The sequence below is a fragment of the Dermacentor silvarum genome, chromosome 4, assembly GCF_013339745.2.
Source record: "Dermacentor silvarum isolate Dsil-2018 chromosome 4, BIME_Dsil_1.4, whole genome shotgun sequence".
Classification (NCBI taxonomy): domain Eukaryota; kingdom Metazoa; phylum Arthropoda; class Arachnida; order Ixodida; family Ixodidae; genus Dermacentor; species Dermacentor silvarum.
Window position 1 is genome coordinate 33,762,400 of NC_051157.2, and position 14,988 is coordinate 33,777,387.

Here is a 14,988-nt window from a genome sequence, read left to right on the forward strand (position 1 = left end):
ATAATGCCCCACATTACTTTGCAGCTGATATGCTCTATTTTCACACGTATAAGCTACTGCACCAACAATTAAAGATTTTCAAGCACTATGTCTGGCTTCAGATTAAGAATTGTGGATGTCTCAGCTTGTTGGTTTGACACCCCGACAAATCAAAGTGCAGAAACACAGACAGACAGACAGACAGACAGACAGACAGACAGACAGACAGACAGACAGACAGACAGACAGACAGACAGACAGACAGACAGACAGACAGACAGACAGAAAAGAAGATGACAGACTACCGTAAAAACCCGCGTATAATACGAGGTCTTTTTCTAAATTTTACCATGTAAAATTTCTGCCTCGTATTATATGCGGATCCCAAAGTTTTCAGCGTAACATTTGCAGTTTCGGGTTCGTTTTTGCTCATTGCTATCATCATCAAGACTCGTAGCGGAGTATGCGTCATCTTGCGGTGGCGTCGGTAGGCTGCTGCTACTTTCAATGGACGCCATTTTGACCACGCTAAGAATCGGCACGTTCGCTAGTCTATCTCGCACGATGTCGGGACCGCGAAAGTAGTACCCAGCTGCCTTTAAAAGGAAAGTTATTTTAGCTGCCGAGGCCATTGGAAATTGCGCCACAGGGCGGCACTTCGGCGTCACCGGGGGCAGCGTTCACGGCTGGGATGACATCCCACTTGCAAAGTTGCAACGGCGGCAGATAAGAGCATTTGGCCTTGGCAACGCCGTCGCTTCGGTGGCAGTGGCTCCCCTCGCCATCCCTCTCAACTCCCTCGTAGCTTCCCCCACCTTCGATATATAAAAAGTAGCGACACTCTCCTCCTCCGCCTTTCCTTCTCCTCGTTTCTCCTCTCTTTCGCGCTCCTTTTTCGACCGTTGCGCCACCTACACCGCTTGAAACACGTGCACTTGTTTATCTTTCGCCGCTGATCAGATTCGACGATCGCCGACTGTGTTCGTCGCTATCGTCGTGCTCCTCGCCAGTCGGTAGACGTTTCTCGAGCGAAAATGGCGATGGAGCGTGATCGTAAACAAACGCAGCCAGCGCCCGGGGGCTCGACGGTCAACGTGATGCGATTAGGCCAATACCGACGCGGCGTCGGCCTCGGACAGGGTGTGCGAGGAGGCGGCGGCATTCTTCAAAGCGTGACGCTACTTTTTATATACCGGGACTTTACCTTCGACTGGCTCTGCGCGCGCCCCCCGCTGCTCCCATTCCCTGAAGTTTCGTTTTCTGCCGTTGTCAGGAAGTTGGCCGAGACGTCGGCTCGTACAAGCGTGTTCCGGCGCGACGGTGAAACGGCGACCTTGCTATTTGAGAGTGAAATTGCCGCCGCGCGTTTTTTTTTTCGTTTTCTTTTTCTCCGCGTAGCGTTGAGGGGTCTATCCTAAGCTTTTGCTCTACATGGCGGTGTCGGAGCAATGCCGGTCAGAGGCGCCGCCGCGTGATTTGGAGCGCATTGAGGGCATTGTCAGTGCGCCGTATGTTTGAATTAACCGTCGCAAATGCTTTCGCGTTCAAATTACCGGGTGTTTTCGCCCATAGCAATACACATAACTTTGACGGGACCACAGCGTCAGTTCGAATTAAGCATGTTCGAGTTAACGAGATTAGATTCTCAATGATTTCTGTGGGTTTTCCTCGCTCGCATTATATGCGGGTGAAAACTTTTTTTTTTCGTTATTGCTATCCCCAAATAACACCTCGTATTATATGCGGGTCCGTATTATACGCGGGTTTTTACGGTAATAGCGCTCGTCTGTCGTCTTTTTTTTGTCTATCTATGTGTTTCTGCATTATGCTTTGTCATGCTGCAAGTTAAACATCAAGTTTGCCTTTAAAAGTACAACTTCACAGCAATGCACTCTGCTATTGCACTGCCTGACAAAGGAGCAATGTCTTCACTATTGAAAGCGGTATCCCTGTGCAGTGAGGATGCCCCTGAATAGGTTTAACACTGACAACGAGACAGCAACTGCACTTGACATACACAAAGCACAGCTCATGCAGGGTTTCGGCGCAAGACAGAAGTCAAGAGAACACCAGCAATAAAGGAAACGCACCATGCTTTTCTCATAGTCCCGCATGCCGTGGAAAGCCTGGCCTCTCCGGAAGAGTGCCTTGGGGTGTCTTGGTTCAAGATCAAGAGCCTGCAAATGGGTGAAGTTGTGCTGTGTTTAAAAGCAAGGAATGCTGGAGTTTTCTAATTTGATTATGTTGCCTTGCGCCATCAAAAACCATTCCTGCACAGTAGCAGGCACAGAGCAGCCCCGCAGTGAAACTGCGCTCCTGATTTCACAATGTGAATCAAAATGAACATGGTAAGCTTGCATTATCTCAACATTTCTGGAACTAAAAAATATTGCTTGGTTTATAAAATGGTTCAATTATTTGAAGCTGAATGAAATGTATAATCCCAAACAGAATTACAGGTCATTAGAAATATGAATATATGCACCAAGCTGTGTTCAGAACAGGCCAACGGTTCCATTTTGTAAATGTAAATAGCATCCCAAATATCAAACAACATGTTTCGTGTGCTCATGCCTTTTGCAGTGTAAAGAACCGATACCGACGCCATGGCTGCTCCGATCTTCTTCCATTAATGGAACCCCAATATCAATGATGATGATCGCATGTGAGTCAGACGCGGCCGTCATCGTCTTCTATATTCAACATATTCTCACACACGACAAGGTGAAGTTGCTCAAGTCAAAACTCGTGCAGCATCCTGCGCTTGCAAGCTTTGTCAGCTGGCTGCCACTGAGGTGAGTGCTCAGCGCTGCAGGAAGATGCCTTTAGGCCACATCGCTGTCATTGAGTGTTCACTGCTGGGTGTCTTCTCGTGATCGTTGGTGTTCATTTCTCTTTTTCACTTTGAGGAGACAAATGTCTGCTCATCGGTTACACTGCAGTTCCAGGTGGTTTTTGCAGAATTAGTTGCAGAACTCAGTGAACTTCTCTTATTCATCAACTACTGGAATATGGACCATGATACACATATAGCCGATCATCACCCTCTACCGAAGGTCTGTGAAGCGTGGCACATACTATGTAGTCATTGACTTTAATCTAAGCCCAACTTTAGCAATTGTGTTCTGTGAGTATCCCAGTTAGTCCAATCAGTAGAGGTTTAGGATATCTAGACTTGCTACAATAAGTGGAAGCACCACTGCTTGTGGCGCTTTTGTACGATGACCTTTCTGATGTCATTACCGTGATGCCTTTGAGAGCCGTTGTCTGCCAGTACCCAATCCATTTTCGGTCCAATGCCCCAGCATTGAAACTTCTTGCAAGGTTTTGTTTTCTTTTTTTGGTTTGTTGTTCTCTCTTGTCTTTATGAGCATTCTCCAGTGTCCACTTAATTCACACTTTCTTTTCACATGTGAATGCCCATTTTTTTTTATTGCATAGGTCCGGGTTTTCTTCCGGTCTTGGTGACAATCTTCTCGGCGCCTTGAGCGCACAGCTTCCGCTCCTAGCTGATCTGAAACAACTGAACCTGAATATTCCTCAAGGCATTGTTCTCAGCTCGCCGCCATAAACTTTAAGACTGTTTGACACTTTGAGGTTGCAAGAACCTATTTTCTTTTAATATTGGCCGCTTCTTCTTCCAGATGCTTCTCATTTTCCTTCTTAGTTCTCTTTTCCATTTTTCTTCATGAGACACAGTTAACGGAAAAATTACAAAGCTAGCTTGCTCCTCGATGACATAATGACTACGAACATCATCAAGGCACTCAGTGCAGTCAGAGCTTACTGAGAAATAAAAAACATGTTCTTGCGAACATCTTCGAATCAATTTCTTCCGAGTGCATTGGCTCGAGCAAAGTTGCACCCTTTATGTCTGTGCACATTGGAGTAGTTGCCTTATCTAACACACTTATGATTTCTTTAGCAATACTGCTCCCTATGGCTTCAAAGTTGTTTTCTAGCCTTCTTTATAATTCCTCAATCCTGACGTGGAGCTTCGATTTTGTGAAGCAGATTTCAATTTCGAAGTCTTCGCATGTGTAGATGTCACTCTTTATTTTGTCCATTTCGATAAGGCTATGTAATTGTCTATTTATGCTTTTCAGGGTCTGCCTTTCTGATTCTAGAAGCAATTGTCATTTAGTTTACCAAAACAGAGTCCGGTATCCAAGAGGAGTTCATTGCTTTTCTTCATAATCTCTTGCATATCCAAGTGCATGGCATTCTGCATAACTTGTAGGTGCTCTATGTCCTTGTCTTCAAATTGTTCTATTCTCCGATCATGTGCGAGGTCAGAGCAATGGGCGTTCCGCAAACTTCTCTGGTCACTGTCTGTGTTGCTAATGGCTGGTGCATTTTATGATTCTGCTGACATGGCACTGACTACTATAAGCACAATGCCGCCAGGATGACTCACGTTAGGAGACCTCAACATCCCCTCTTTGTGAACCTCAGAGTGGCCGTCACGACGAAGGCACAGCAGATCGGCAGGGGCACAGTTGGTGGACTCAAAGGCTAGGCCTACAGGACAGGGGTAGCCACAGAAATTCACCGTTCTAGCTCTTCAAGCCTCGAAGTCATTGTCGAAGTTAAATCCTGGTGGATGACATACCGTTCTGGCTGCTCCAAGGGCTGGGGTGACACGATGTGCTTTGTGCATCTCCATAGACTTCACAGCTTTGCAAACCTCGGGCCGCCATGCTGAAGGGCCACGTCCGAATGAAGCTGATGTAAACGTATAGGGCGCCTGCCTCGCAAACCTTCAGGCGACGCCTGCAGCTGCGTCAATCTATCTACTGCTTGGCAGTCTCGATCTCAGTCCCTGCCGCAGCCACAGTCCTGGGTTTCACGGCACCAAATGTAAATAACCAAGACCGATGCCATGACTGTCCCGATCTTCTTCCTTTAATGGAACCCCAATATCAATAATGATGGTGGTTGCGCGCGACGCTACTGTCGTCTTATATATTCAACATGCATGTCCTATCATCAGCTCTTTTTTACTGCAGTGCAATGTCTGGGAAGCCAAAAACATGGAATCGAACGTGAACCCTGATTGACTTGTTTGAATTAAGCAGGTTATAAATGCCTTCAAAAAGTAGTAGGCCAACCAAAACTAGGAAAAGCTGTTGGAATTACAGCTCAGATCATCAATAACGTAACCAAATGTAGTGCAGGGCCGGATATAATGCGGTCTTTTCTGACTCTCGTTTATCTTTCCATAGAACGCTATGTATATGCATACCGCTTATATTTAGGCCACATAAAACTAAATACCAGTTATAATGCGGTTGCCAGAATATCCCGCAGACACGTGAAGCAGCGAGCGCTCTTCTCAACGAGGTGCGCTGGCCGAGGGGAAAGTGATGAGGGTAATGCGGAGGAGGAGATGGGGAGCAAGCGAACAAATAAGAAACAGAGAGAGACAGAAAGAAAAAAAAAAATGCCCTGCTGGCTCAGCAGGCCTGTGGGCGTTGCTTAGGCAACAGAATAGCCTTTTGCTCCTGCCATTTGTCGGCAGCGCACGGTCCGCACTGAACGCTTGCGCCTTGTTGCTCTTTGGTTCTTCGGTTATTGTGAATACAGTCACCGACTAATACTTTGGACACGGATGGGGTCTCAATTATGTCTGAATTCTGAGGTAGGCCATAAAAACCAATTTCGATGGTAAAATCAATTTGTTGTTTTTTTACAACTGCAGCATTGCGGAAAGATTGAGTGTGTTTCGTGTTCGCCCATGACGATACGCATTATCGCAAAGTGCAGATATGGTGTGTGCAACCTCTGCTCCAAAATGATGCTCCAAAATTTCATCAGTCTGAAATGTTGTCCACATGCGTGCTTTCGCCGTTCCTACTCACGGTGCTCCTACCAACAGTACGTGCAGCAGACACCAACTTTTGCTATATGCGTTTGGTGTAGTTAGTGGCTGATCGCCCGCAAACCACCACCTCACGTACACTGCATTCAGCCCGTGCGTGACATCTCGCGCCAGATCTTCATGCATTCATCTACAGGTACGAACATATATCAAGGCTGAGCTTCCCGAGATGGCATGTCGCCCGACAACCCTGCCGGCTAGGCCTAACCAGTGCTGTCTAGTCAGGAGTCGGTGGCCAAAGTTGTGGTTTCGTGCAGAGTCACCGCAATGCTTTGCAGTGGCGGTACAGCACTTGAAAGGCGGAGGACCAATCTCGCCAATGAAAGTGAGGGCACATCCCGGTCATATGCTTCGATTCCCGGACGCACGCAGCTCCTTGGTCTACGTGTTTTGCACGTGCACAGCCTTTCAAAAATGTTGTTTTGGTTATAGTTCGGTACTGTTTACAGTGCGGAAATTCACGAAACTGGCGACTTATATTAAAAGCGGTCTATGCTGTACATGAAATATTGAATTACCAAGCTTTAATTATTGCAAGCCTATAGTACTTGGAAGGTTACTTAAATGTTATACCAAGTATCATAACATAATGGCTGTAGGTTATGAATGTAACAGGACTGTGAATCTGAAGTACTATATGACGTTCTGATGAATTGGAAGTGATAAATACTAAAAGATGTCAAGAATAATACAAGAAAACACAATACATAACGCAGTTTTATATGCAGAGCTTAAAGGCCTTTAGGGCCTTTAAGGCACGCTGAAGTTCTAAATTTAGAAAAATCACAGGCAATATTCAGGGTACCACGTTAAAATAAAGGATGTTTTGTCAGTTGTGTTTTTGAAAAAGAAAGAAAGAAAGAAAGAAGAAAAGATTGTGATGCATTTATGCGAATAAGGTAAGTATTTAAAGTAACTTCGAAGAGCATGGAAACACAGCATAGTAAAGGAATATGTATGCTTTCCTGCAAGTTGCTAGGAGCATGTACATTTAATCACCTCATCACAGTCGTCCAATGCCTGGTGGTACCTCTTCAACTTCAGCTTGGATGCAGCACTGTAATGAAAGCATAGCAGTGAAATATGGTTCATCAAATGCAGAGGAATTGATACGATCCTTCCAAGTCTCACATAGAATTTTGTGTTGCATGCTGTAATGTTCAGCATCACTTACACTGCCTTTGTGATTGCTGACAGATGTTACCTGTCAGCCATTTCTTTTAATGATGTGAAGTCTTTTGTGTCCACTCGTAAAGTGCAGAGCTTATGTTGGCACTTAGAACTTGCATCTTGTACCCGCAAAATTCTTCCCTACAGGCTAACCTTGAGACCCAACTTTTTTTATTTTTTAAGATATCTGGATGAAACTTCCAGGGTATGTTAACACCCCTAAAATTAGAGGAACTGCACAGTTTCACAAAGCTGTGTATATTAGTTGCAGAGTTACAGGGGTCTAACAAGGTGGTGCATTCCTGAGGAAAAGCATGGAAAAATACCAGGATGCAGTAGGAAGCTGAAATTCTTTGTGATGGCCCCTGACCATCAAGTGATAGTCCCTTGACCATGAAGGGACCGTCCATCACATAACGCCCTTCTTCTTACATTCCCCTTCATAAATTTTAACACAACTTTGAATTTCATGTTGCCAGTAAAGACTGCAGTCATCATAAATTAACTGGTTATTATTGATTCACAACACTATTTCTGAAAAAAAAAAAGGAGGATCGTTAGGCCCTGACAAAGTCATTCAGGAACAGAATAAAAAAAAAAAAAAAAAGATACAGCACACAAATCCAACAAACGGTTTTTGAGATATTGTTTTCTTCAGCACCACTTTCGGCAAAAACATCCATTCAGAAAAGGGGCCCTGAAAGTTCGACAAAGTTTTTGTATTAGAAAGCCTCTGCAGAGTAGCTGGAAGTGTCCTTGTACATGCTTGTTCTGCCTTACTGCCATCTTCTTTTGGTGTCGTTTAGTGGCTTTTTTCAGGCGCAGAGTATCTTTTTCAGAAGCTTGCTGGACGGCTAGGTGCCCTGGCTGGAGCCCCACAGAGACTGAGATCTCTGCAGTTGCCTTGCGGCAGCCGGCATTGAATCGCAGTACTGGTTCATGTAGTACTGTTTCAACAGCAATTAGGGATGCGTGCTGTTCCTTGGGCATCAGGGCCCACAGAACTGAGTGCAGACTCCGAGGCATTCCGAGTCTTGGCTCCCAAGCAGCGTCGAAGATGAGATGCCTGTGATAACCGCTGATAGACAGGCAGCATGGCTGCAGCAACATAGTCAAGAAGGTTGCGCTTGTGCCTGGGCTGTGGCTCACCTTTTGCCTTTGTAGCTTTATGGTGGGACCACGATTCAGCTCCCTCCGGGCAAAGTTTATGGTGAGGGTCTTGGTCAGTCAACATGATGTGATAATACGTCGCCATTACTGCACGCTGCATTGCCGCCACGTCACTGAGGTTGTTCCTTAGGGCTCAACCATAGTAGTTGGTGAGCGTGTCAATGAGGACCTTTGTCAGCTTCACCTTCCTGCTCAGTGGCTTGTCACTCTTCAGCACAATGTTTCGCAGTCCAGTTCCAATTCTCTTCTGAACATGGTTGAGGCACTCTTCCTTTGGTAAATGCCCATAGACGTTCTCATCTGTGAGGGCAGAGAAGGTACGGCTGTCCCATCAGACACAAGGGTAGTGTAACGCAGGCTGTGCTTGGATAGAGGTTGCCTGAAAAGAATCAGGCTTGTCTCCACCCTCCATACTTCCAGATCTGTGTTCTTCTGGCAGATGTGATGCTGGTACCAGCTGTCATATGCTGCATCTCCAGGTTTGGGTCCTGTCTGGCATCCAAGGCAGTGGTTAGATAAAACTACAGCATCTAAGATTAGGCCTGTGTGGTACTCACTTCCTACTCCAATATGAGATGTGTACCCACGCTTATGCCATGTTCCATCGAACACCATAGGTAATATCCTTGTAAAAGCTGGGGTCCATCTGCTTATAGGCTGTCACCACTGCAGGAGCAGAATCAGCATAAAACTTCACCAAGCACTGGGCCTCTGGCTCCCTGAAGGTCTCCTTCAAATGCTTCTTAAATGTCTAGTGATTAGACACCTATGTGAGGACAATTATTGCTGCTTAAAAATGGTTGAGAGCTGTTTGCCCCTTCCCGATTTGCTTCATAGCCATTATAGCGCGGACGCTGACTTCAAAAGCCATCGTGCCTTTTCTGTGGGGTGAAGTCCAGGAACTTGCAATGGTGCCACGAACGTGGCATACTATGTTGAGATTTGTTGCCAATCTTAGCTTAGTGCTCTCTCGGACAGTCAAACCAGCCTCCAAGCAATGTTTGCACACTGTGCAGCCGAGCAGGCTGCTGAAAACGCCTATATGAATAAGAAATAAATTTTCGCCCTCACTTGTAGCCACTGTAGGTGTGAGACCCAGCTGCATGGCTTGAAACTTCTTCTGGGCCACTGGCATACAGCCGAGTTCCGCTTGAACGGCATCACAATGTTTCATTTTTGCTCCGATGTCTTCGCTGGTCAGGAAATGCATCCCCAAATGGATGGTGGACGATCCGCTCACACTCGATGGTGCCGGTTCAAAACGGGTGCTAGGTCTTGCGATCTCGGAAACACTTGAAGCAGTTGATGTGCTTGAGACTCCAGACACACTCAATGCGATGGATTCTCCACAGGTGACAGCTGACGGCACAGTCCCATCACTGCAAGCGTCGATGCAGTTAGCACTCGCAGCAGCTTTAAAGCCTCACTGCTCGGAGAAGCTTCGTGGCACACTTCCGGGCACCAAACTTCTTAGCTGTCTTGGGCTTCATTGCCGGCATCATGTGCAACTAAGAAGCTGAAGGCCACAAAACTAATCAAAGAAAGCTGAGAAAATAATTTCAAAGATAGCGCAAGGCGAAGAACAGCTCGCAAGCTAACGTCTGCCGTAGCGGATGGAGCAAGGAGCAGTGAGGCGAGCAGATGCAGCCGTCCGCGCAATGGCCAATGGCAGCCACGCTTTAGCATGTGGGATTTGAATACGCTGCTCTAGCCAATGAGCATTTCACATCTCGACACGGGAAAACGCCAACCACGGCTCGACTGCGCTGCTGATGCCATTTTGCAAGGTGGCAAATGAGAGATGAAATTGCGTTCAAAACAACACCAAGATGGCACTGACCGGCCATGTGCGCTGGAAATGGCATGCACGCGAAGTTCAGATTTATTTTGGCATTTGCGCGAGATATGGAAGCCACCGTGGCCTCAAAATGTTGTTTTGGTACTTTGCAGTCGAATTAGGTGCTGATAATTACAGAACAGGTAGTTTACAAGACATACAACGAAAAAAAAAAAAAAAAAAAAGGTTTTCCAAAAAGACTAAATAGGGGCGCGATCTTGTACGCGTTCCAAAATGGAACGGAGGCGTTCCGTTCCATCGAGCCGCACACGATTGGTCAATTTCAACCGCGACGTTCAAATTGACCAATCGTGTGCGGCTCGATGGAACGGAACGCCTCCGTTCCATTATGGAACGCGTACAAGATCGCGCCCTAGACTTTCTCTGCGATTTGAGGTTTTCAAGGGCTTGTGTTCCACCTTAAATGCATTTGAACAGGACTGACACAATCATCTCCCGGTCCATTTAATACTGTAATGACAAAATGTGCCAATCTGTCTAAAACAGCCCCTCTCTTTTTTCTCGCTGTTAAATGCAAGCCCTAATCTTGGGCACGACTGTGCAATTAGATCAAGAAAGTAAGAAATAAAAGTGTTGACAGCGAGACAAGTGGCAAGGAAATATACCAAGCAGAGCATTCATTTAGCAGTGCCAAAATGCTGCTGAAACACCACTGTCATCACGGAACACTCATCGCTTATCATCTGAAACAGTAGAAATGCTTGAAAAGCTCGAAGCTTCCACTGTTGCGGAAGACCCCACAAATGTGTGGGTGCTGCTGGATGTAAGCAACAAAATGCCAGGAAATGTGAACAATCGGCCACAGAGTTGTAGTCAACCATGGAATTGGCAGCCATACTCGTCAACAGGTTTGGTGCGAGCAAGCTGAGGTTCTGCAGTTAAGAATGCATGGCAACTCTGCACCAACTTGCCTGTTAAGAATGCAAGGCAGTACCACACTGGCAATCTTGCTTTCCTGCTCTTTGGAGAGCTCGTTCACCTCGTGGAGCTTGTTGAGATACCTGCGAAAACAGTGGTGCACCCACATGATGGTTTGCCCCATCAGGTATTACAGAAATCCCTCTAAAAGTGAGTCCACTGTAGAAATTTTATTCCACAGCAGCTTCATTTGTAGGAAGGAAATACCACAAGGAGCTTTAGGAAAAGGAGTGGAGCTATCGTGACAACCAAGGCATTTTCTGCAAACCAGTGAAACTAACAGTTCACTGTAAAATATCTATATCACATGCTGCAGTCAGTTTCAAAACTCATGATCAACACTCATGAGTACATTAGTATACACCAGTACATCAGAAAAATATACCCCATTTCACTTGTATACAAGCAGCTTGCTAAAGTTGTTTTGTTGCAGGGGCGTTAATGCTGCGGTCATCAGGCCCAATCATTCTCTGGCTCGCAGTGAGACGGCAAAAATGTCAGCACAACAATAACAACCTACAGCTGAACATAGTTATAACGAAGTCACATTCAAAGCAATATTTTGTTAATTACCGTATATTTGCGCGCATAACCAGCCACAAAAATTCGAAACGTTTAACAGTAAAGTCGGGGTACGAGTTAAAAGCGAGTATCACCTTTAGGTGTGGCTTCACAGCAGTGTGGCACACACTGTCATGAAGCCACACTTTTGGGCAAGTTCTTGGCCATTCAAAGTTTCCTTATCTCCTAGGAAACCCTGCCCTCTCCTGACCCCTGCTTGTTGAAGCTCCCTTCTCCCCTCCTTAATGGTGCCCCATTCTCCTCCTCTTTACGGGCCGTCATTTTGTGTTTAGTAGTTAGCGAATAGCGTGCGAGGCGCCGGCAAACTCGCACGTCACCCGTTCCTGCGCCGCCCCCTCGGTCTGCATAAAGTGCTTCACAACCTGGCAGAGAGCCAAATCATCATTGGGATTCTCGGCTCGGTCGCGTTTGCTCCATCGCTGTTGCCCACGCGAGGGCTGCTGCGCCCGTGCTATCATTCTCTGTTGGGTGCATGGTAGGTGCGCAGAGATCCGGTTTATGTCACATGTCATGCGACTGATTCGTCCGCGATCACGTCTGTTGTGTGAATCTGGCTTTATGAGCATCGCCCCCCCCCCCCAAAAAAAAGGGGGGGGTACTGAGCCGCTGGATGAAGGTTATGACGTGGACAAGTCGTGCATCTGCAAATGGAGACTGTTCTTGCAAAGATTTGAGCGTTGTTGTATGCAGTTATTTCTGCCCGTTATATGTGCATACTTTTTATTTTTCTTTACCGGTTGTTGTAATTGGGGGTACGAGTTATACATAAGATAAGGCGGGTTATACGTGATAAAATATGGTACATTCAATATTCGTTATAAAGGAATAAATAGAAATGGTGCCAAGAAATCCACTGGTGGGACTGTGCAACACAATTACAAGCACAAGCAATACTAAAATATAACAACGCGGATTAGCAAAAGTCTTACCACTATTGTAGTGCAAATCAAGACAGGCCAAGTCAAGCTTTACCTCGAGATGAGCTCTGTTTACTGTTCATTGATGGTGCCAGTGACAAAAAAAACACATATTTTTGTGCCTAATGACTTCAACATACAGAGGAGCATATCTAAAGTACTTTTGTGGCTGTTTTGACTTTTTGCTGCAGGCTTGAATAATATTTTGAACAACGTGCAAAAAAAAAATTTCCTTTGCTATGACTGATACCTTGTCAGATCACGCATTTTCAGTTTCATTACAGCAGTACAACACTCACTAAAATAAAGCATAGCTAACCAAATTATATATTTACTTCGTCACATTACTGACTGCACTCATCAAACCAGTTCGCATTGCGCCTTTGAGTCTTGGCACTTAAAGGTACTCTTCAATGCTTTCGATTTTTTGTCATCCCCGGTGCAGATAATTACGCTCAAGCTTTACCCATGCGTTGAAGGCAAGCTTGTTTTTAGAGTAGTTGTCTTTCATTAATATTTTGGGCGAACATAAGAGGTAAACTGCACATGTAATATATATTTCGAATCTGGATATAATGTGCAAGAATATGTTGAAATAAAGAGATTCGGTGAATGCTGTACACTTTTTTAGGAAAGAGCATGGGAGTTCAAGTGTTAATGATGGGCGTATAAGATTTAGCAAGAAATGCATCATAAGCTCTACATTTTCTGGCAACCAGTCTCATCTTTGCATTTACAAATCAAGAGCAGCAGGTACGCAGAGGTGAACATGGAACATACCACGTTTGAATTGTAGAATAAATCCTTACAAACCTCAAAGCTTTCTTGTACTTCGCATTTGCTGACACATAGTCTTCTTTCCGGAAGTAGTAGTTACCCGACTGCCGGATTTTTTCAGCCACACACATTATGTGCTCAATCTGAGAAAAGAAAATTAATAGGCTAATCACCATGAATATAAAGTAGGGCAGCATTTTCTTCAATGTAATGAGATAAGGAATCATCTCTTGAAGCAACAACAATAACACTGCTGACCTTAGTACACAGAATGCTGTAAAAAGTAGACCGGGAAAGATATAATAAAAGAGGCACTAAATTTCTTTAATGTGTTCTGCAAGTGAAAATTTTGTCAATTCTCATGCAATGCATACAGACTCACAAAGTGACAGCAGGTGCTTCATACGAGCCATTTTTATGCACATATTCAATGACCATCACTTTACACTTGGCATTTTCAGCCTGTGTTAGCACTTCATGCAGAACAGAGATGTAAGTGCAGATGATGATTGCCACACCTGCCGCAGTAGCTTAGTGGATATGACGTTGCTCTGCTGACCTCAAGGTCGCAGGTTCAATCCCAGCTGTGGCAGCCACATTTCGATGGGGACAAAATGCAAAAATGCTGGTGTATTTAGATTTGGGAGCATTTGGGAGAACCCCAGGTGGGTGAAAATTAATCCGGAGTCCCCCACTGTGGCGTGCCTCATAATATAAGATTGTGGTTTTGGCACGTAAAACCCCAGAGTTCATTTTTATTTAATGGTGACTGCCACAGTGCTATGAGAACATTTAGCACAGGTCTCCGACTTTCGTGGTTCATTGGATAGCTTAGTACCACACCGTTCCACATGGAACACATGGCACAAAAGGTGAAGAGCGCATTTAGCTATGCTTGAAGGCTTGCCCATAAAGTTCTGTAGGTCACAGATATTAATACAAGGGATCATAGTGCCGAAATCCTCCTTGGATCTGAAAAACATTGCTTGGTGACTTTGTAGTACTACTATGTGTGCAAGTCTGTGAAACTGGACAGGCAACAATCGAAATACAGTGTTTTGGATAGTAAATAATGCACGGCTAATGCAGCTCACTATTTGCAGCTGAGTATGCAGTTCAAAAACAGCTTCTATGAAATGGAAGAGTGGCAAGTTTAGAATGTCATTTAGAAGTACGCTAATAACCGACACACAACTAGCAAAACACAGTTAAGTTTCTGGACATTGGCTGACATCTTGCATGCAATGTACACTGAAGCGGAGGATCAGAGTACCAAGTAAGGCACCAGCCTCAACCACTCACATTGCTGAAGTCAAGGTCCGAGTCATCAGGGAAAGGGGGGAAAACATCTTCAGTGTTGTCCTGCTCACAAATGCCAAAGTCACCACCAGGGGGTATCTCACCGCAGTTCTGAATGACACATTCCTGCGAGAAATTGAGTATAATGTCTGAAATGTAAACAGCTGCAAGGGTGAAAGAGGCAGAGGTACCCATCAGTCATTGATAGGCTAGGGCTTCCACAGCGAGTGCTCCTCAGCAGAAAATTATTCATTCACTAGCCAATGGAGAGTGGCAATTCACTCTTCCATAAGATCGACAGCTAGATAAATCAGAGCAAGCTGACAAGGCAGAGCAGATTTTGAGCCATTAGCAGAGCCATAGTTTTGTAATCAAAGGAAAATGTCAAAGAAAGTGGTGGTGCGCCACCACTTTCTGCTCGTGATAGCCGTAGTTGT

General features: G+C 45.3%; 1 protein-coding gene across 2 annotated transcripts in view; it reads right to left on the minus strand.

Moving 5' to 3' along the window:
* The window catches only part of LOC119449746 (peptidyl-prolyl cis-trans isomerase 7-like), a 403,577-nt gene that overhangs the window by 379,666 nt on the left and 8,923 nt on the right, over positions 1 to 14,988 (minus strand). The window contains exons 5-9 of one of the 2 annotated variants that reach the window (XM_037712995.2): positions 14,555 to 14,677; positions 13,289 to 13,395; positions 10,970 to 11,059; positions 6,860 to 6,917; positions 2,070 to 2,156 (exon numbers count right to left, since the gene is read on the minus strand). In XM_037712995.2, the coding sequence (XP_037568923.1) occupies positions 2,070 to 2,156; positions 6,860 to 6,917; positions 10,970 to 11,059; positions 13,289 to 13,395; positions 14,555 to 14,677 (465 nt within the window). The remainder of the gene's footprint in view (positions 1 to 2,069; positions 2,157 to 6,859; positions 6,918 to 10,969; positions 11,060 to 13,288; positions 13,396 to 14,554; positions 14,678 to 14,988) is intronic. The other variant, XM_049665420.1, reaches the window with a different exon arrangement.